Raw genomic sequence first — 23,885 nt, forward strand, 5'->3', positions numbered from 1 at the left:
TGTGCCTCATGGGCCCCCTATAACTCTTTCCTCTGTAGTTACACTTCTGTTTGGCACCCAACTGGTTAATGCAGATTTCTGTAGGTAACCCTTTCCTTATGTTCCCTGCAGGAGAGGCAGATGGCAGGGTTGCCATGTTGTAGGAGACACCAAGGGCATTGAGTGATATTAATAGAGATTATTAGTGTTGCTTCCAGATAATGTCCCCTGAACACTCATCTGTGAAGAAGGAGATGGTGTTTGTGTGTGTGTATACAGCAGCCCTGTCCCCAATACAATCAGCAATCAATGTCAGGAACAAGGACAAGCACCAGCCTATTCACATGGAAGGGCAGGGAACACTGGGACACACAGATGAAGGGAGATAGGGTGAGACAAAAGAGCCAAGGGGCAGCGGTTAAGAAGGGGGCAGTTTAAATCCTACGGGGCTAGTGCTGGGGGTAAATGTGTAAGACACATGTATGGGAGCTGGAAAGGACCAATTCCCTGTAGTTAAAAAGAGAGCTGGAGGGGGTTTATGAGAGAAGGAATGAAAGCAAAGGGAAGACAGGGAGAAACATTTATTGGAGAGGTTTTATGAGACCCAGAGAGAGGGAGAGAAATGGAACAGGGAAGAGTCCGTGCAGGAGCAGAAATGTTTTCTCATGAACTGGTCTGGCTGGCTTGGTGGCTTAGTTTACCTAGCACTAAGGAGTGGCGCCGTGACACACAGCTTGCAGCTCTGGCACCGACTCGCTCCACACAATGTTCCACACTCTTCGCTTTTGCCACCGGCCTGGAAACAAAACAAGAAATAATGACATATATATATATATATATATATACACACACACACACATACACATATATATATATATATATATATATATATATACACACACACACACACATACACATGGGGTTGAGGTTTACACGCATATTCCATGAAGCAGCTCAACATAATGAACTACAGGTTCTAGCATTCCCCACCAAGCCCTGGGACATGTTAAAAGTGTAGTTCTCAGCTCAGAGCTAGGAAAAACAACAAACAAACAAAAAACCAATAGAAACAGCAAATCATACGTGAGGACATACAGCCCATGCCCTTATATTATAGAAATCCCCCCGTCACTCAGTAAATAGAGCCCAAGCCACAGATTGTACATAAAATCCACTTCATTGCTCCCACGTGATGTGTTTGCAGAACTGAAATGATGTGCCACCCGCCCACGCAGGTTTGTACAGACACACTTTGTGTCACCAACGGCTTGGGAACAACCTGTGTACCCACCACCAGCACCAACGCTACAGATTTTATTCTGAGGGTGGCTATCCCCCCCCCAGGAACCCCTTGATCCCTCAAATAAATATTCCAGATCACAAAGCTGAATTCCCAACATAAGGCAATGGTACAACAGGAGCTTTTGATTGGGAGTTCAACCAACTAACTATGTATTTAGAGGTATCTCAGCACAACATAACCTTTGTGCACCTCAGAATCCCCTAGTGTCCTCTTTCTGGCTCCCTATTGCTTGAGGAACCTTCCGCTGCTAAGGTTTGATCCACAGCTGTCTTCCCATTGGCTAAACCCCATCACCCTTAGGTGATATATCCATATAAAGTTTGGGAACCCCTCTCTGCATAATAACTTACTCCACTTTCAACAAAAAGATAACAGTGGTATGTCTTTAATTTCCCAGAAACATCTGAGCACTGGGGTGTTTTCTGAACATAGATTTTATGCACCTTTCTAATCTTGTTATGATGCATATTGCATATTTTCTGTTAATCCAATAAACTTTATGTCACCGCTGAAATACTACTGTTTCCATAAGGCATGCCATATATTAAAAGGAAGTTGCTACTTTGAAAGCTCAGCCAATGGTAAACAAAACTACAAAGAATTAAGAGGGGTTCCCAAACTTTTTCAAGTTCAACCTTTATGTCTAATGTAATTTGACCCAACGTGTGGGTTGGTGAATTGGATCGTGCCATGTATGCCCAGCTTGATTCCTGTCACCATTCTCACTACACAGCCTGTGTGGACCAACAATCAGATTAACCACACAATGCAAGCAAACACACAAACACAATACACCCCCACACATACAAACATCCCCTCCAGGCAGGGCTCACACCACACAAACAATAGTGTCCCAATGAAAACACCAAATGGAAGAGGCTGAGCCAGCGGGCGCATACAATCCCCATACAGACAACTGGCTGATCCTGTGGCCCTGCATGTGCTCAGTGGTGGGGGATTGTAATGATGGGAGACAAATGCTGCTGCTGCTTTCAGCAACCCTGACTGGCTCTTTAAAGAATAGCTGGGGATTTTAGAAGCAGCCTCATCTGCATATTCATAAGGCCCGGATAAATTAATCATGATGCTGGCGGTGAGGCTGGAGAGGCAAAACTGTCAGTGCAGCTCTGCAGCTAATACTGGGCTTGTCAGCTCTGCCGCCTCTACAACTGCCTTTATATTCTCAGCGCAGCCTCCTGCTCACTGACAAACCACTCAGTCTCTGAAGGTGGATGGGAGGCCTGTAACGCTTGGGAGTGGAAAGACACTAACCTATATGGCAGCGCGACGAAATGACTGCAGAAATGCATTGTTCCTTATTTGTTAAAGTCTGGAAGGGTGGAATTATATTAAAAAGAGGAAAATATAATTGTGTGCCCAGAACATTCCCTCTCTGTATATTTGTATTTATACATATGAGAGGTGCCATATTGTTTGCCTTAGACAGTACAGTATGAGGATATAGCTTATTTTGTGACCAGAACATTCCTTCTCTGTATATTTGTATTTATACATATGGGAGGAGGGAGGTGCCATATTGTTTCCCTTAGACAGTACAGTATGAGGATATAGCTTATTGTGTGCCCAGAACATTCCTTCTCTGTATATTTGTATTTATACATATGAGAGGTGCCATATTGATTCCCTTAGACAGTACAGTATGAGGGTATAGCTTATTGTGTGCCCAGAACATTCCTTCTCTGTATATTTGTATTTAAACATATAGGAGGAGGGAGGTGCCACATGGTTTACCTTAGACCAGGGGTCCCCAACCTTTTTTACCCGTGAGCCACATTGAAATGTAGAAATATTTGGGGAGCAACACAAACATGAAAAAAGTTCCTGGGGTGCCAAATAAGTGCTCTGACTATTTGATAGTTCCTTTGTGGTCTGGCAGCCTACAGGAGGCTCTGCAAGGCCATAGACCTGGTATTTATTCTCCTAAACAGAAATTCAAAAAGAAGCAACTGCTTTGAAGCCACTGGGAGCAACATCCAAAGGTTTGGTGAGCAGCATGTTGCTCATAAACCACAGGTTGGGGATCACTGCCTTAGACAGTACAGTATGAGGGTATAGCTTAGTGTGCCAAGAACATTCCTGCTCTGTATATTTGTATTCATACATGTGGAAGGAGGGAGGTGCCATATTGATTCCCTTAGACAGTACAGCATGAGGGTATAGCTTATGGTGTGCCCAGAACATTCCTTCTCTGTATATATGTATTTATACATAAGGGAAGGAGCCAGTGTTGGACTGGGGGAGGTCCACCGGCGCTGCCACATCAGGGGCCCGCACACACTCACTCTGGTTCCCACACCCCCTCCCTCCCCCAAACTCCAGGGCAAGCTGCAACGCTCCTCCATCTGCCCTCCTGAACAGCGTGTACCTGCAATACTTCTGTCGGTCGGGAGAGGTGGGAGCAGGTAAAGCAGGAAGGGGGAGGTCTTGGCCAGTGGGGCACACAAGGGCTGAGGTCCACCGAGATTTTTCCTGATGTTATGCTGGCCCATCAGCAGTCACTGAAGTGAAATCACTCTGCCTATGGCACATCAGTGACTATCATTTAGAACATAGCAGTACAGCACCCGCTCGATGCCCACTGCAAGGTACTGTTGAGAGTAGGTTTCCATTCAGTAGACTGGGTAGCAGCTGCAGGCAGTTGGGGGGCATTTGGATGGCTGAGTTTTTTCATAGATGTCTGGAGCCATAGAAACTGCTTGTGTGCCCATTCCCATTACAAAGGGTTTTATTTTAACTGCACCGTAGGTACATACACCGGGTCTTTATATTTGTTGGTAGACACTGCACTCAATGCATGGAGGTGTTTATGTGCCTGTTAACCCACAGCATTGTGCTCAGAGGGGAAAAAAGCTAATTCAAACACAGCATCAGATGCACAGAGCAGCACATTCCAACAACTTGACTAATAGCTGTAGTTCTACTATACCTGCACCATCTCTCCCTACTATACCTGCTATCCCACAGCCACAGTCCCTTCCCAGAGACTATTATCCCACTGTTACTATAGGCACCATCTCTCCCTACTATACCTGCTATCCCACAGTCACACTCCCTTCCCAGAGACTATTATCCCACTGTTACTATAGACACCATCTCTCCCTACTATATGTGTAAATCAAGCTTGCCAGTGTCAAACAAGGCTGATCTTAGTCAGACATATAAAAACGGCAATTTCATGGCATTTGAATATATATTACTAGACATATAAATGATTTAGTAGACTGTTCTGATTCTCACTTGGCCGCATGATGTTGTGGAGGAAGAATGTCGGAGTAAGAGTTGGGTAAAGAGCAAAGAAAGAGATGGGGCTCCTGGGAACAAGGCAGGCATTTAGTGTAGTGCAGTTACAGTGCAATCTCTGTCCGGAGTGTTGGTGCTTGCCGGTGACCTATGTGGAACCCTGAGGCTACAGGGCCAACGGCAGAACAGATGGGGCCTTTTTTTGTTGGGAACAAGCTAAGCCTTTCACTTAGTGCTATTCACTGTTGCCCTGTGTCATGCAGAGGGTCCCCTGTATCCAAGGAATTATGAGCCTAACCCTTACAGACAAGATGAAATGCTGAAGCATAAGCCTGGCCACAAGGATTCTTTTCCTTTCAGTGTATAATAGATATATGACCTCCATAGATGAGCTCCATCTACTTGTGCTCTACAGTACACTCTCATTGTGCTCTGCTAGTACTTCTTTTTAAAGTGAGGCAACCAGGGATTAATTGCATTGTTAGCAGCAGTCCTGCCCTGGCTGAGATTCTATCTGTATAACAGAGCATTCTGTCCCAGTGGCTCCACGAATCCTACCTGATCCCTATAGCATACCTCCCGAGTCCCAACTGTCCCTTTTTTGGAGGGACAGTCCCTCTTTTGACAGCTCAACCTGCAGTCCCTCATTTGTACTGGAAAGTCCCTCTTTTCTCTGCACTGAACAGCCAGAAAAAGAAACAAAGTTTCTCACTTAATTGGCTTTTAGCAGAGAGCCCAGAACAGTTAACAGGTGCAAATAAGATACTTTGTAACAATTTTGAGACACAAAAACACAGTTTAGATAAGGAGAAATATTTTCAAACTTTCATAACCTGCCAAATGTTGTAAATGGTAATTAGGGGGTGTGGCCACATAAAGGGGTGTGGTCAAAAAATTGCTGCGCTACGTGTGAAAAAAATTTTTTTGGCCCTCTTTTTACTTCCAAAATGTTGGGAGGTATGCCTATAGGAAGCAGCAGTCCTGCCCTGCTTTATGGCAGCTCAGATTCTAGCTATATGTATAACAGAGCATTCTGTCCCAGTGGCTGCACAGATCCTATCTGATCCCCATTGCTAGCAGTTGTGTGTCAGAGAGCTCTGCAATGTCCAGAACAAGCCCAGGTAGGGTTGCCACCTTTTCTGGAAAAAAAATACCGCCTTCCTATATATTTAACTTTTTCCCCTATTAATAACATTGGGCTCAACCATAATTTTTACTGGCCAGGCCGGTGAAATACCAGCCAGGTGGCAACCTTAAGCCCAGGCCCTGCTAGGGCTGGTCGGGCTACCAAACAATGCGAGACCCAGGCTTTGGGGCCTAGCCTTCTGGCTGAACATACAAGGCCAAAGCTACGCTCCTCTTCTCTGGGAACCCCAAGATCAAGGAGGAGAAACAGCAGTTAAGAGTGATGAGGAGATGGAGAAAAGTCTGGCTGAGATAAGAAAAAAAAAAGCAAAGGAATGTGCAAGTGGCTCGGGCCCAGGAAATTGAAAGCCGGTGTGGGGTTCCCACTGAGAAACTCCCCCAGGAAGAATCCAAGCTGAATCCTGCATTACCCCCAGGGAAACCAGGTAAGAAGAAGCAACAAGAGCCTGAATGTGGCCCTGTGTGTGCAGATAATGTGAATAAACAGCAGCAGATGCAGGTTACAGCAGTGAGTGAGGAAAGTAAATTACTGACACTGAGAATAGCAAAACCTTGCAAAAGAAAGAAATATCTGCCAAACCTGGTGATAAAATGCACAAGCTACACACACAGTGATCCCCCTCTGTCAGACCCTGTGATGCACATGGAGTTGGAGTCTGTGGCCCCTGGAGAGGGAGGTGACAGGAGACATGCAGCCTCAGCATGGGGAATCCAAGATGGCGCCAGCAATCACTGCACAAGGAGTTGGGAGCTTCGGCAATGACATCACAAAGGCTCCTCTCAGTTAAACTGAGCCTCTCACATGTGCAGGTGCAGCCAATGTTACAGCTCAAGCATCAGGGGGAGAGAACGTGCAGGTCAGGTAAAATCCAACTAATTCGACTAATCTCCCTGAACTGCCTCTCGTTGGCTAGAATCTAAATCACTGGTGGGATGGCACTCGGAGCACTTAATTTTCTCGAAGCTGTCCGAAGTTTCTTCGTGTGGCGACTTCGGAAAACGTAGCTCTCCGAGTGCCATCCTGCCGGCCATATAGATTCTAGCCGGCAGGAGGCAGTTTGGGGAGATTAGTCGATCCGAAGAAGAGGCGATTTGTCGATGGGCGACTAATCTCCCTGAATCTGAGCGTGTGTCTCTGCCCTTAAAGGAGCTGCAAACATTACAGAATCAGAAGAAAAAATTGCAAATATCAATAAAGCATCATATCCTTGTCTGGTGGGCAAGTGCTTATAGGTGCAGTGCTTTATAGGTTTGGGTAAGAAAAAACATCTTCAGAAGCATTCATGATGGTGCAGCCTTAATACACAAGATATGTCCTGGCAAAAGTGCCCAGAGGGAGGAAAAAAGCAGTAAAATTAACACCAGCAGCTCATGCTTTTCAGCGGACAAGTTCTGCAAGCTCATTGGCTCAGCAAAATATGTGTCCTGGGTTGGGGGAGTGTATGTGGGAAGGGTGCAGGATGGCCCACTAATAGAAAGCTGGACTTTGTGGCCAAGTTTGTGGTGGTGAAGGTGGTGGGTGGGTGGGGAGGGAGGAAACCCCCTTTCATGATCAAAGTATAGACTTTGCCAGGGTTGGGTTTTTGAGCGGGAATTATGGACAGAGGAAGGACTCCTAGAGGGTTTGGTGTATGTTGGTGGGAGAAACTGCTCAGCCAGGCCAAAGATTCATGGACTAATTGCTTATTGGCAGTGAATAGTCCAAAATCTGTTTGATTTAGCTGAGCTGATGATTATTATTGTACATTAATAAGTTTTACTAAATAAAAAAAAAATTCTATCTGATCCCCATTGTAAGCAGCAGTCCTGCCCTGCTTTATGGCAGCTGAGATTATATCTATCTGTATAACAGAACATTCTGCCCCAGTGACTATACAGATCATATCTGATACCCTTTGGAAGCAGCAGTCCTGCCCTGCTTTATGGCTGAGATTCTAGCTATCTGTACAACAGAGGATTCTGTCCCAGTGGCTGCACAGATCCTACAGTATCTGATCCATATTGTAAGCAAATGTCCTGCCCTGCTTTACAGGAAATTCAAAGCTATTCTAAAATATGTAATTTTATGAAAACTGGTTGTCCTTTAACACAATCTGGAAATAATCTAAGTCTTCTAAACCTTTATGGTGCTTTTACCGATGAAGGTGACATTTCCCAGCTCACTCACTTTCCAGAGGACTCCTGCAGTGAATAGTAGCGCACAGCACATTTCTGCTATGTGGGAACCTGGCATGCGGCTCTGTAATTCTTGTGATGTTACTACACACACGCAGGCCTTTGTTTAGCCAATACTCCTTGGATCCCTATACAAATCACATGCACCTATAGTCTGGCTCCCCCTTGTCCTCTCTGTGCATCAATGCCACATCTTATCTAGTTCTTCTGATTCACTTTATTACAATACAGGTATGGGACCTGTTATCCAGAATGCTCAGGACCTGGTATTTTCTGGATAACAGGTCTTTCTGTAATTTTGATCTTCATACCTTTAGTCTACTATAAAATCATTATTAGTGATGGGCAAATTTGCGCCGTTTCGCCGAAAAATTCACCAATTTCGCGAAAGGGCGAAAAATTCATGAAATGGCGCCGGCGTCTTGTTTTTGACGCCGGCGCCCGTTTTTTTGACGCCGGCGCCTGTTTTTGATGCCGGCATCCTTTTTTTCGAAAAAAAATGTTTTTTTGACGCCGGCAAATTTTTGCCGCGATTTTTCACGGGCGTTTCGTGAATCGCGCAAATTCGCCGCAAATTCACGCCTGGCGAATAAATTCGCCCATCACTAATCATTATGATCATCATTAAATAAACCCATTAGGCTGTTTTTGCCTGGTAGGCATAATGAGTCAGTTCCCACAGTCATCAGCAGAGCAATGGCTTAACCCTGTAAAAGGAAAGCACCCACAGTTATCTGCTTTCTTTCTCCTCTGCAGCCTTAGGGTGGTGGTCCCGTCTTCAAGAATGTGACTCGCCAGCCGGATGGCATACATATCCTTCTTTTTCTGAAGTTGGCCAAAGTTTCCTCATGAGGCAATTTCGGAAAACTGAAGCGATACGTATGCCATCCCGCCGGTGATTTTGCAGTGTCTACATATTATGTTTTTGGGTTTATGCACCAACCGAAGCACAGCATTTGAGTAGGGAAGATCTGTGCCTCCAAATATCAGGAATATGATTCCTGATGACCCCTTAGCTTCTCAACAGTAGCCGAGACCTCACTGAGCATGTACAGTGCCACTGAGACACAAAAGATGCCTTACAAGATCCAAGATGAGGAGCTCTGGGGACAACTTTGAAGGCCTGGAACATTACTGTTATGGAGCTGCTGAGCCTCTGGGCTGATACAGTCAAGGCATTATTTATATATAGGCACCCAAGGCTCTGTGCCTAGGGTGGCAGTTTTAAGGGGGCGACCATTGGATGCCTATATAATAAAAAAAAAATTTTGAAAAATTAAAGGTCTCCCCATCTGACGTTAATGAGTACCTGAGTAAATACGATGGCAGAGCAAAGTGAGGTTACATGTAGCAGAAGTAATGTCACATGTAGTAGTGCACGTGAATTCACTTCCACATGCTAAGCAGGCGAGTGAGGTCCAGTGCCTAGGGTGGCATCTGACCTAAATACAGCACTCGGCCCAGTATGTACACTATATACATATGGCATTTACAGGCATATTCATTGTCAGAGTTTAGTTTTAATAATTGTGTGTTAAAAATATCTACAACCAATCAGTACAGGATAGAGCCCATTTAAAAGGGACGTTGAACATAAGAGCCATGGGGGGGGTGAGTTAAAGGGTCTTTTTATTACTAGGACCCTAAAATCCACTATTTTGTACTATCCAGCCTGGCACAGGTTATAAGGTCCATTGCAGGGGTGTAACTACAGACGAAGCAGACCCTCTGACTGCGGGGGGGGGGGCAGAAAGTACAGGGGGCCCTACGAGTCCCTAATTAATGAGCAGTTTCAACCTAAATTGGTAAAACAGGTCAACCTCTAGATATGATGGGGGCACTAAAATTAATTTGCTGTGGGGTCCAGTATCATTTAGTTCCGCCACTGGTCCATTGTTCTGGCAGCCCAGTGATACCCCACAATGTCTGTTTTGGCCCAGTTCACAGACCTACAGATCTGCTGCATGACCATCTTTTAAGGTAAGAGGGAGGAAAAGGTCTTTCTTGGTGCCACTGCACCCACCTTACCAGCCGAATCCACCATGCAGGATATTGGGCAAGCCAGGAAATCATATGGCAGAGCAAAGAGGAGAATGGTTTTCAATGGTAAAGCCGACCTGTAGCATGTAAGTGATAAGTGAATGTACTTGTCATGTAAGTGATTCCCATTCACACTGATCAAGAGCAATGACACACTGACACCTCAAACATTCTGACGTTGTCGGCCCATTGCAACCAGTATGTATTGGGAATGAGGGAAAAAACTGTGCACCTATCCCATGGAAATGCCTTTTATATTACTGGCTGACTAATCTGTACAGTAATTTTATGTTTGTATTTAACACTTTGGGCCCAATATCCATAGAGAGAGAGAGAGAGAGAGAGAGGGAGCGTGAGATGCTGGCACTGCACGTCTAAAGGTATAAGGTGCTTGGGTGCAGAGCTAAAAAATAGTATCTACAATAGCACAATGGAAGCTTGCACTCACAGGTCTTAAGGTGAAAAAGCAATTTTATTTAAGTAGAAATAAGACTAACGTTTCGGGTAGGTCCCTAGCCTTTCTCAAGGCCTTGAGAAAGGTTCCGGAGAGGACCGAAACGTCATGTTGGCTGTATATGCACTCATGAATACAAGATTTTATTTGTTTCACTAAAATCCCGGTGTTGCTGGTCTTTTTTACCGTGCACCTGGGTAGTAAAGAGACAAGCAGTGTGCCACCCTATGGACTACTGAGGAATTTATTGGTGTTATATAAATAAAGTATAACAATCGGATAGTATATAGTTTAGATATATACATACAGGCTGAAAAGAAAAGGGGGGGTCACCGAACTTCTATTTGGGTTTGTTAAGGTTAAATTAAGGTTCTGATCCAAAACATAATGGGCCCTAGGGTTCCTGAATTAAGAACAAGTCTCATTCAGGGCTGCACACACATAGAGAAGTATTGTTAGGAGACCAAATGTTTTTGCCTTGCGGCACAACAGTTTGAGCTGAGCTTGGGTTGGCTGGATGCAGATCACAAAAATTGGGAGAACGGCGCTCATACAGGCACCGTAGCAGTTCTGTGCGCAGGAAAGGTGGGGGGTTCTGGTTCTAAGCAGGGCCTTTGGCAAGATCCCAATGATTGCTCAAGCGGCCTGATCCTCAGCTGCCTGAAGGTGTGGCTGCACAATTGAGATTTGGCTCTCGACGGCAGAGCACGTGCCTTCCATCTGCAGCAATTTGTGCTTCGATGTCTGTAATGCCTCCCTCCCCCTTCAATGTCATTAGTGAGATAATGATCCAGTCCTGAGTCAGGGTTTTAGGGAAAAGGTTATTCCATGCCCCATTTTGGGGTGAGAATGTGTCCGTTGTGCACATACAAATCACATTGGGCTGCCTTCGTTCCTACACTACACTAGAACTCTCTGCAAGTCCCTTTCAGTTGCTTGGGCAACAACTCAAATCATATTTGGCAAAGGTCTGCTGGGGGTTGTAGTTTCAACACATGCTTAAATAATTTGCTATAGGACTCCTAGTCATGGCATGGAGTGTAGCATACATGTGCACATGGATAGATCCAACCATAGCTGCCATATTGCTTTTCTCTATTTTAGGCACGTTCCATAAATAGAGTCAGTAGACCAAGATGGAACATTATGTTAAACCTGGAGGTTTGCATTAGTTTATGTTGTGAAAAACACACGCTTTGGCTGGTTCCATGTGAATATGACGAGTTGCAGGTTAGAGACACACCTCTGGAGCACAGGGGACAACAGGCGGCTCCAGTTTGTGCCTGGGAGAGGGTTGTACACAGCTGCTAAGTGATGGTTAGTGGGTGTCAGTCTTGGAGGGGGATCTGCAAACGAACACGCGCAAATGTTCCCAGGATATAGACTTACTGTGGGGTGGGGGGCAATGCTGTGGCAGCATCACATTCTCCGCAGGGACTGGAGTGAGCAAAAGGCAGAAAACCTTCCAGTCAACACTCAGGGAAAACTGCAGCAAACTGGGATTTAACTCCATTAGCACCAAGTGCCTTGGAGCTTTGAGTAGAATTAACTCCAGCACCGGCTGGAGCTCACACTTCATATTTTTCACAAATTGTTTTGTTTTTTTCATTTCTTTATAATGTCATTTTAAATTATTGCCTTGGTCTGTAGGGCAGTGTCAGTGAATATTGGTCAGTGTCTGGCCAACATTATCCATTGCAACAACTCTATTTGCTTTCATTTCCTAGTGTGTAGCAGCAGTAGAAGACTGCTTGATTGGGTGCTGCAGGTAACTGCACTGGAGCAATTCAGCACATACATTAGTGAATTGGTCCCTATGTATCTGTGTGTTTAGAGATCAGCATTTTGCTTCCACTGTGTAAAACTGAATAGAAGTGGAATGTTACTTGCAAGTCCTGGAAGGTCTATCCCACATATCCCTACATCAGAAGCAGGGCTGGAACTAGGGGTAGCCAGAGAAGGCACGTGCCTAGGGCGCAAAGCTGGGGGGGGCGCCAGGCACGTACCTGCTCTGTCGCCTACCCCATGTCCGGTCCCGTCTCTCCCCGACTGCCGCTGGTATTTTTGCGCAATTGCGTTTCTGCTCATGTGCGCAAGTGAGTCGTACATGCACGCTTAAGCGCAGTTTCACGCATGCACGCTTGAGCGCAGTTTCGCAAATGCACGCTCGAGCACAGTTTTGCACATGCAAGCTCAGTCAGCCGGCGCCATGGCCAGCCAGGTTGTCTAGGGTGCCTGCCCGGGTTGGCCCAGCTCTGATCAAAAGGATAAGGCTTTCCTATTGGGATTACAGGCCATTAAAGGGGACCTATCACCCAGACATAAAAATCTTTATAATAAAAGTCCTTTTCAAATTAAACATGACACCCACATTCTTTGTGTTATTAGAACATCCATGCCTGTTATAAACTCCTTTAAAAGTCTCAGCTGTCAATAATATATTGCCTGCCCCTCTTCTATGCCTTAGGTATAGGGCGAAGCAGGCAATTACTTTCACTCTCCATTCTGCACTTCCTAGATTTTACTGCACTTCTCACATTGCCCCATCCTCCGCATCATCTAATTGTGTAGCCAGTGCACGGGCAGAGCTATCAGGTCCCCCTTTCTGGAACATAAGATTTTGGCATGATGCAAAGCTTCCCCTGATAGCAGTGTCTACAAAATGGCACCTGCCAGCTTGTTGTGATCATGAATTCCAAAACAAAAAAAACCCCATATTTAAAGAATTTCAATATTTAAGTGGTGTATTTTGCTTGACTAACATTATAACATAGGATTTGGAATTATTCCTTAAAGGGATACTGTCATGGGAAAAAAATTTTTTTCAAAATGAATCAGTTAATAGTGCTGCTCCAGCAGAATTCTACACTGAAATCCATTTCTCAAAAGAGCAAACAGATTTTTTTAGGGATGCACCGAATCCAGGATTCGGTTCGAGATTCGGGCAGGATTCGGCCTTTTATAGCAGGATTTGGATTCGGCCGAATCCTTGTGCCCTGGCTGAACTGAATCCGAGTCCTAATTTGCATATGCAAATTAGGGGTGGGAGGGAAATAGATTGACTTTTTGTCACAAAACAAGGAAGTAAAAATGTTTTTTCCTTCCCAACCCTAATTTGCATATGCTAATTCGGATTCGGTTCTGTATTCGGCTGAATCTTTCACAAAGGATTCGGGGGTTCGGCCAAAACCAAAATAGTGGATTCGGTGCATCCATAGATTTTTTAATATTCAATTTTGAAATCTAACATGGAGCTAGACATTTTGTCAATTTCCCAGCTGCCCCAAGTCATGTGACTTGTGCTCTGATAAACTTCAATCACTCTTTACTGCTGTACTGCAAGTTGGAGTGATATCACCCCCTCCCTTTTTCCCTCCAGCAGCCAAACAAAAGAACAATGGGAAGGTAACCAGATAACCACTCCCTAACACAAGATAACAGCTGCCTGGTAGAACAGCACTCAAAAGTAAAAACCCATGTCCCACTGAGACACATTCAGTTACATTGAGAAGGAAAAACAGCAGCCTGCCAGAAAACATTTCTCTCCTAAAGTGCAGGCACAAGTCACATGACCAGGGGCAGCTGGGAAATTGACAAAATGTCTAGCCCCATGTCAGATTTCAAAATTGAATATAAAAAAATCTGTTTGCTCTTTTGAGAAATGGATTTCAGTGCAGAATTCTGCTGGAGTAGCACTATTAACTGATTTTGAAAAAAACGTGTTTTCCGATGACAGGATCCCTTTAAGGTGACATGTCCCCTTTAATTGCTATGCATAGGGTCAGATGAACAGGCTGACAGGCCTAGAGCTATGCATGAAAGAGAAAGTAAGGAAGTAAGGAAAGAGAAAATTAGCTAAATCTCAATTTATAGAGATTAAATATCTTTCAACAGATATGATTATCCTATCAACCCAACCTCTCTGCGACCATATAAAGGCATAAGGCTGCAGGCCGAGTTATACAGGGAACTCTGAGTATCACTCATGTATTATAAGGGATAATGTACCCCCTAGTGTAATTGATAATGATATTAGAAGTCACTGAGGGGTTCTGTGACCATATAAAGGCACAAGGCTGCAGGCTGAGTTATACAGGGAACTCTGAGTATCACTCATGTATTAAAAGGGATAATGTACCCCTTACTGTAAATGATAATGATTTTAGAAGTCACTGAGGGATTCTGTGACCATATGAAGGCACAAGGCTGCAGGTTGAGTTATACAGTTTTACTTATATATTATAAGGGATAATGTACCCCCTTCTGTTAATGATAAGGATATTAGAAGTCTCTCAGGGATTCTATGACCAGGTAGCTAGACAGATGTAAAAGGATAGAGATGCTTAATAAGCTGCCATTTCTAAATAGCATATGCCTGTGTTTAAGACATACAAAGTAAAACAATGCACCCACAGGGTCGATGGGGAGAGAGTGGCGGTAGTGTCCTTGGACACGGAAAAAGCTTTTGATACGGTTGATTGACCATATCTCTGGCCCCAGTTAACAAGATATGGATTGGGGGAGCAGTTTGTTAAGTGGGTAAAGGCACTGCTCTTAAAGCCAAAATATTGGTCAATGGAGAGTTGTCCCAAGAGTTCCAACTAGCCAGAGGGACCAGGCAGATACCCAAAATAAATATTTCAATAAAAGACAGATACATACACCCAAAGTTTTTAAATAGGGTTTATTTCACACCACACAGGCTGGCTCGAATATATCAAGGTTATCCAGTAGTATGTGTTAAATGTGGGGTAGAACTGTGTAACAGTTTCTTCCCCCAAGCCATAAGGCTCCTGAATACTCAGGGACCGGACAGATCTCTCTCACACACACTCCATCTGACCTTACTATATACCACAACGTTACACAGCCACTGTACGCCATTGTATAAATAAATACCCATTGGATACAGTTGTTCCCTATGAGCACATCTGCACTTTGTCATGTTCTTTATCATGTTCTTACTACTATCATATCACAATGATACACCCATCATGTCTGACGTTTAGCATTATTTACTTAACATATTACATCTGCTGAGCTTGCACTGTCTTGTCCTGTCCCTGCATTGTGCTGACCTGTCTTGCAGGAGTTGCATATTTTTGCACTTGCACTTTTTGTGTTGTGTAGCACCATGGTCCGCGAGGAACGTTGTTTCGTTTTACTGTGTACTGTACAAACGTATATGGATGAAATGACAAACTCACTCTTGACTCTTGACAAGGCACTTACTTACATGTGCTCGGGGAGTGCGCAAAGATACAACTCTTCTGGATCTCAGTACTTTATGGACACTTCTTTGGGTCTGCCCCACATCCGGACACCGGAATTTTGTTTACTGGGACAGATTGGAGACTTAAGACTCCTGTCGGGAGACAGGCTGTGCCTCCACCAACTCCTCCACTATGCCAAGAAGGCAATACTCCTGACCTGGTAAGCTATGGAACAGCCTACTCTGAAATACTGGATAAAGTTAATAAATTACACACTTCCTAGGCAAAAATTGGTATATTTAGCCCGGGGCTGCCTGGAACAATTTGGTAAAGTCTGGGACAGCTGGTTGGATGATGCAGTAACTGATTCAATCAACTGAGAATAAAGGTGGCCATACACGGGCCGTTAAAAGCTGCCGACAGACCAAGTCGGCAGCTTATTGGCCCGTGTATGGGGGCCCCCGACGGGCTTCCCCGATCGAGATCTGGCCGAAAGTCGGCCAAATCAGAGAGAGATACGGATCTCTCCGTGTATGGCCACCTTAAGAGTCACTGTTGTATTGCCAGAGTTATGTATTAACTGTGAATGTGGAACGGCGGAACTCATCTTTCTCATCTTTCTTTCTTCTTCTTTCTCTAGCTTTCCCTCTTCTTTCAATTTAATGAAAAAAGTTAATAAAGAAAATCTTTCAAAAAAAAAAAGTAAAACAATGAGGGTTTGGAAATTTTATTGTTCGACTCTGCCTATATACTGCAGAAGAGAGCAGAACTCTGGCTCACAGCAGAATAGCAATATTATAAGCTGGTTTAGAGAATTCTGTATGCTTTTAGGACACTGGCAGAGACAGAAAAACCTATGTCTGCTGGTATAGTGATATATAGTGCAGGAGAAATGGAGCATTGTAGAACTGGCTAAGAAACCCAGACATTGTCACATGAGCAGTGCAAGCTGGGCTGACGTTACAGAGAATTGGTCAAACTTAGGTCGGTGGGATGCCTGTAGCTGGGAGCCAAAGGCTACCAATCCTGTAAAGTAGAAGCAGATGTGAAGCTATAGAAACAGACCCTTTGAGCAATCCATTATGTACCCTCAACTCATAAACAGAGAGACAACTGCAATTCCTGTCCCTCACTTCTCTCCACAATCCACAATCTCCCGGTAGGATCCTTCCATGCTTGTGAATATAAATACAGAGGAGCCCCCCCCCACACCGGTCGGCTTTGTGACTGGGGAGGAGATGAGGGTGTAGGAAGATGGGCCCCTGGGGTGCTGGTGATGGAGCAATGTGCTTTCCGTGCCGGCCTAAATCCTTTAAGATTTGACAGGTTGGATGGGCAGCAGGTCTACATAGGACCATCCTGATCTGATCATATACCTGATTAGCTGTGTCTCTGCATTTGTGCCTGGCAGTGACCATGTCAATACTACAAGTTCCATATAAAAGCAGGGATTTATTTGGCAGCGTATTCAGTGCAAGCAGGGCCTGGCTGAGCAGACAACGAAAGGGAAAGTGCCAGACTAATTAGTTTACTACTTTACAGACAGTAGGAAATGAGGGTTCAGCCCATTAGGGCTTTACAGTTTAGGAAGTGTTACATTTATTGCTTGGACGATGTGCCGGAAGCCAGAGATGCTCCCTACAGTACAGCCTACAGGAAGGTACAGAGCATATAAAGGCACAGATGAAATATGAATAATGTAACAATACCCAGTGTCGAGTTAACCCACAGAAAATAAAATTTGGTGGCCCTCCACATTGCATTAAAAAATAACAGATAATCCTGCCTAAACCCCAACCCCCTCAGCTTGCCTGCCTCAGATGCATTGGGGGGGTGCACATGGCATGGGTGAAGGTGGGAGGGAGAGTGCAGACAGCATAAACATAGGCACTTGCAGGCAGGAGAGAAGGTGTAGATGGCACAGGTGCAGGCAGGAGGGAGGGGCAGGTAGCACTAGTGCAAGCAGGAGGGAAGGTGCAGGCAAAAGGGAAGGTGCAGGTAGAACGAGGGCAGTCAGGAGGGAAGGTGCAGGAAGCACGAGTGCAGGCAGGAGGGAAGGTGCTGGCAAAAGGGAAGGTGCAGGTAGAACGAGTGCAGGCAGCAGGGAAGGTGCAGGTAGCACGAGTGCTGTGAGGAGGGAAGGTGCAGGCAAAAGGGAAGGTGCAGGTAGCATGAGTGCAGGCAGGCAGGAGGGAAGGTGCAGGCAAAAGGGAAGGTGCAGGTAGAACGAGTGCAGGCAGGAGGGAAGGTGCAGGCAAAAGGGAAGGTGCAGGTAGCACAAGTGCAGGCAGGAGTGAAGGTGCAGGTAGAACAAGTGCAGGCAGGAGGGAAGGTGCAGGTAGAACGAGTGCAGGCAGGAGGGAAAGTGCAGGTAGTACGAGTGCAGGCAGGGAAGGTGCAGGTAGCACCGGTGCAGGCAGGAGGGAAGGTGCAGGCAAAAGTGAAGGTGCAGGTAGCACAAGTGCAGGTAGGAGAGAAGGTACAGGCAAAAGGGAAGGTGCAGGTAGCACAAGTGCAGGCAGGAGGGAAATTACAGGCAAAAGGGAAGGTGCAGGTAGCACAAGTGCAGGCAGGAGGGAAGGTGCAGGTAGAACGAGTGCAGGCAGGCGGGAATGTGCAGGCAGAACGAGTGCAGGCAGGAGGGAAGGTGCAGGCAGAAGAGAAGGTGCAGGTAGCACAAGTGCAGGCAGGAGGGAAGGTGCAGGGGCAGGTAGAAGGAGTGCAGGCAGGAGGGAAGGTGTGCAAGTAGTTAATGTGGTTAATAGGAAGGGAGCATAGGAAGCCATTGATTTTGTTTGGGCAGAACGACGCAGGGCAATACCCCTCAACTCAGCACATTTACTACTGGGATGAACTGGGAACAGACTGTGCCTTTTGCTCGTTGACAAAGCGGCAACGTATCCCCACCTCCTCGTTAGGCCTGAAAGGCAAAGTGTTACAGGGATGCGCCAAGTTTCTCCCCACCAACAGAAATATCAGGATCAGCCAGCATAACCACAAGCAGCTGACGCATTTCTATTTGCATATTTGCCTTCCAAGCTTATGGTCTGTATGGCAGAATGAGGGTATAGCTGTGCATTCCCTATAGGCATATGACCCATTTACCACTAGTATTTTGTACCACTCTATTGAGGCCCTTGGAGAGTGCCTTATCTAAATCAGGCACTGTGGCAGCACCTACTAACAGATCCATAGGTAGATATAGGCTTAGTGTAACAATTCAGCCTGACATTCTTTGAACCATTAACATAATTTAACTCATTTAAACAGGGAATCGCATAGCCGTAGCAGTAATATTTGGGCACATTAGTGAAATGATCTGCCACTTGGTCTATACTGCTGCCTGTGTGCTGAAGGTGTTAGTAATAGACATGTACTGGCACATAGTGACGCCATACTTCTTTAGTTTACTGTACTGGCTCGTCAGTACATCTATTGACACCTTCAGCCCTAAAGAAGTATGTGAAGCGGCGCATCACTATGTGCCAGTACGTGTCTATTACTAATTCTTCAGCACACAGTCAGCAGTATAGACCAAGGGCTGGTGTAAATTTGAAGACAGGCCGCATTTGGCCCCTGGGCCGTACTTTGGACATGCCTGGCATAGGCACTGCTCTCTGTCCTTGCAAGAAGTTTCCCACTAAGGAAATGTGTTTGTTGTGGGGGAGACACAGGCAGAACCACAGCCTGCTCCCGACTACACAGGACAATTAGCTCTATTAACACAGGGCTGCTCCTATTAGCAGCTTCCCAGATGCACCGAGGGAAGTGGCTTTTTTTATAGTTTTTGCATTATTTGCCTTTTTTTTCTGACTCTTTCCAGCTTTCAAATGGGAGTCTAAAACACAAATGCTCTGCAAGGCTACAAATATATTGTTATTGCTACTTTGAATAACTTCTGTTTCTATTCAGCCCCTCTCCTATTCATATTCCAGCCTCTTATTCAAATCAATGCATGATTACTAGGGTAATTCAGACCCCAGCAACCAGATTGGTGAAATGGCAAACTGGATTGCTGCGGAATAAAAAGCTAAATAAGTCAATAGAGGTCGGCGAGGCCTGCCCAGGATTCGGCACTGAGAGATCGGTGGGCAGATGGTGATAAAATTAAGTGTAATTCAGTTTTGCCACAGGTATAAAGCCGCTACTGCAATAACCCATATCAAGGGTGTGTCCTTTTTATACCTAAAACAGACCCCACTGTTCTCTTTAAATGTGTCCCATGATATAAATGACTAAGTAATGCAAAGTATGCCTAGATATGAGGAACACCTCATATACACAACTTGTTACAGGCAAGGTAGATATGGGACCTATCCAGAATGCTCAGGACCTGAGGGTTTCTGGATCAGGGATTTCTCTATAAATGGGTTCTCCATACATTACGTTTACTAAAAAATCAGTTTAAAATTAATTAAACCAAATACGATTGTTTTGCCTCCAGTGAGGATTAATAATATCTTAAGCGGGGTCAAGTACAAGGTACTGTTGTGTTATCACAGAAAAAAAGGAAATAATTTTTTTTTAAAAAAAATGGAATTATTTAAGTTGCATGATATAGCTCAATATAGTTATAGCTCTATGTATAGAACCAACATCATGCTTTCTATCCCTTGCACACACTACAACTCCCAGTAGGCTGTGTGGGCAGCTAGCTGTTTTAACAGCTGAAGAAATCTCAGTAAGGTTCTCAACCCTCACTATGTCCCAGAAGTCTCAGTTACTACAGAACATGATTCCTAAATAAGGATCAGCAAGGCCAATGGGGCTTTTAGAGGCAGCCAAGCAGCTGCTGGTCCTGCTGATCTCAGGAGGGAGAATGGGGGGGGGGGGTTCCCAGATCGGCTGCCTGGAATTCCAGTAGGGGTGAAGGTTCACTCTGCTTCCCAGATAATCAGGGCCTGGCTGAGCAAACCCACAAGGCATGTGCTGTTTTCTTGTGACGGGCGCCTGGGGTACTGGAGGGGGTGCAAGCGGGGCCCACGTTTATGACAACGTTCATAATCAGTTAAAGGGGAGCTAGCTAACAGCAAACACATATGGAGGCAGTATGCTCCCTGTCAAAATGCAAAGGAGCTCTGGTCTACTACATGCTGCCAAGCCAGACACCATGGCTCAAAAAGCATAAAAATAGAAGTAGCTCCACCTCCCATGTAGCATTGGCACTTGATCAGCGCTCTAAATTTATTATTACAGCGCAGGGCAAGGTGGGTGCACTGCATGTGTCAAACTAAAGTTCCTAGGCCACATGCTCTGATGGTCTCCGCCATGTCTACAGACAAGTCACATGACCTGCTGCTATCACACTTCCCACTGTACAGCTATAAATGGGAAGATTTGCTTGTTTGATCAAACAGGTGGACCTTAGTTTGTTTCAGGTACCCAAGCTGCGGGTCTAATTATGCAGTCCTGATGGTTAGGGCCCAGAGCTTTTGTATATCCACACTTGTGGCTAGGGTTGCCACCTGGCCAGTATGATGGCTGATACCAATGTTATTAATATGAAAAAAAGATAAATATATAGAAAGGCCGGTATTTTTTTCCAGAAAAGGTGGCAACCCTACTTGTGGCCCTTCATCTTTCCCAACAAGTATCCAACTAAGTTATGATCTCCATTAAAACAGCTGGTTCTATTGGGAGAACCAATATAATTCTGGCTTTTTTCAAGCACTTACAGAGAAAGACATTGGGCCTGTTTAACCACATACTTCCTGCTGTATGGAACAACTGCACGTGTGCTTTAACCCAAGATGACCTGGAACTGGCCACAGCTATATTGTATTAAATCCACATCCTGCCCATAAACCTCGGAAGATGCTTTGTGTATGTATTTTAGCATAAATGATCAAAATCGTCAGTCACTTTCTATTGAATATAGGAGAAATATAACATTTATTTCATTTGAAACCAGTGGCATGTAGGACATAACTTATTATGGGCCCAGAACATATTACTCTGTATATTTGTATTTATACATATGGGAGGAGGGAGATGCCATATTGATTCCCTTAGACAGTACAGTATGAGGGTATAGCTTGTGTGCCCAGAACATTCCTTCTCTGTATATTTGTATTTATACATATGGGAGGGAGCTGCCATATTGATTCCCTTAGACCAGTGATCCCCAACCAGTAGCTCGTGAGCAATATGTTGCTCCCCAACCCCTTGGATGTTACTCTCAGTGGCCTTAAAGAAGGTGTTTATTTTTGAATTCTTGGCTTGGGCACAAGTTTTGGTTGTATAAAAAACCGATGTACTGCCAACCAGAGCTCCTGTAGGCTGCTAGTCCACATAGGGACTACCAATAGCCAATCACAACCCTTATTTGGCACTACCCAGGAACATTTTTCATGCCTGTGTTGCTCCCCAACTTTTTTTACATCTGAATGTTGCTCACGGGTGAAAAAGGTTGGGGACCTCTGCCTTAGACAGTACAGTATGAGGGTATAGGCATAGCTTATTGTGTGCCCAGAACATTCCTTCTCTGTATATTTGTATTTATATATATGGGAGGGAGGAGCCATATTGTTTCCCTTAGACAGTACAGTATGAGGGTATAGCTTATTGTTTTCCCTGAACATTCCTTCTCTGTATATTTGTACTTATACATGTGAGAGGGAGCTGCCATATTGTTTCCCTATTTTTATAATAATCGAGAGAGCCAATATTGGAAGACTTGATTTCACGCCACAGACGTTTCTCTGTAGCACAACCGTCCTGTTTCACTTTGCTGGAAAAACATCAGCTTCCAAGCAAAACAGATCAGACGTGGTACGTGTCAAAAACATGAAGGTAAAAACTTTAGAATGAAATGGTCAAAGAAATGGTAGCATTTAAAGGGAAGGGGGGACTATTAAAAAGTGTAGCACATACCAAAACCATACAGGCAGGTTAACTGGCTCCTGATTCAACTGCTCCTAGTTTGTGTGACTGTTAATAGGGACCTTAGATTGTAAGCTCCGCTGGGGCAGGGACTGATGGGAATGGGACAAGAACCTTAGATTGTAAGCTCCACTGGTACAGGTGCTGATGGGAATGGGATAGGGACCTTGGGATTGTAAATTCCGCACAGGGGCAGGGATTGGTGGGAATGATGTATAATCTCTGTACTGCACTGCTGAATATGTTGGCGCTATATAAAAGGGAGACTAATGTGCACTTTATTTCATTAGTCACTCGTGAGACCCCTGAAATCTTTCATGATGTTTCCCCTGTATATAAACTAGATGTTGCTTTATAACCCTTTCTCAGGCGGAGAATGTTACAGCGCCTTGCTGCAGCCAAGGGTATAAAAGCTGCCCTGCTGTTCCTGCTTATTCCCGGCACCTGGGCTGCGTGTGGTTACCCAGACAGAGAGCCTGGATGCAGGAAGGAGACAGAGCAGACTTCCAACAGACGCCTCCCAGATTACAGAGGTATGTGGGTGGAACCTCACACAGGATGTGTAGCCGGCACTGGGGGGGGGGGGTTTACTGGAGGAAGAACTGATTCACTGGGAACTTTTAACCTCTGTCTTTCTCTCTCTCTAATCCTATTGAGTGCATGTGCTGGCTAGCCCCCGGCACTGATGGGGGTTAAAACAAAGGGGGGCATTTATCCCACAATTGCAACTGAAAAACCTTTTTTTCTGGGGGTGTTGTGTTTTTGCCAATTTTGCTTGTTAATCATTTGCCAGCCATGATGGTTAGTGTATAAACTGGCTTGATGGGGGGTTATTATGAATCAACTGCAGAATTCACATTTGCCTTCCTCCGTCTCCTATTGTAGTTAATGGCAATATCACCGAAACGTTGGCACTAGGGGGTTTTATTTATAGGAGGCTAAGCTGAAAGTGGGCACTTGGCACTGCTTGCTATTGTGCAAGGGCTCACATAGGGTGGTTACATCTCCCCCAGCCTCTTACTATGGTCTGTGCTTTAAAAAGAGAGAACTTTGCTTCAGTGGCATCTTTCCTATGGCCCAGGCATCCCTTGTGGCACCTTCAGCTGGGCACATGCAGTATAGTAACCCCAGAATGCCAAAAAGGACAGGGGGTCGGCATGATAGATGTTGCCGACACAATCTCTGAAGCAAAAAGGTGAAAGGTTATAGACTTTGGTCACTGACAAGTGACAAATTGGTACCCCCTGGTGTTTTTTGTATTTACTTGTCCTTTAAACCTACCTGGTATGCGATGCTTAGGTTCATGCTTATTTCTCCTTCGACTGGAGCAAAAGGTATGTAGATAACAGATGACAGACAAGGGCTGAAGTGGGAAGGTGGGTAGGTATGCTCCAAATCCAGGATTCTCCAAAGTTCATTCAAACACATTTTT

The 23,885-nt window shown here is 45.0% G+C and overlaps 1 protein-coding gene across 5 annotated transcripts in view; it reads right to left on the bottom strand.

Annotated features, from left to right (window-relative positions):
* The window catches only part of LOC108699949 (serine/threonine-protein phosphatase 2A activator-like), a 48,902-nt gene that overhangs the window by 2,392 nt on the left and 22,625 nt on the right, over positions 1-23,885 (bottom strand). For 4 of the 5 annotated variants that reach the window (XR_005963905.1, XR_005963904.1, XR_005963903.1 and 1 more), the window contains one exon: positions 681-775. The exons of the other annotated variant lie outside the window; for it this stretch is intronic. Coding sequence is in view for 1 of the 4 variants with exons in the window: in XM_041575165.1 (XP_041431099.1) it covers positions 687-775 (89 nt within the window). In the remaining 3 variants the exon portion in view is untranslated. The remainder of the gene's footprint in view (positions 1-680; positions 776-23,885) is intronic. 5 annotated transcript variants of the gene reach the window in all.

The sequence above is a fragment of the Xenopus laevis genome, chromosome 8S (assembly GCF_017654675.1).
Source record: "Xenopus laevis strain J_2021 chromosome 8S, Xenopus_laevis_v10.1, whole genome shotgun sequence".
NCBI lineage: Eukaryota > Metazoa > Chordata > Amphibia > Anura > Pipidae > Xenopus > Xenopus laevis.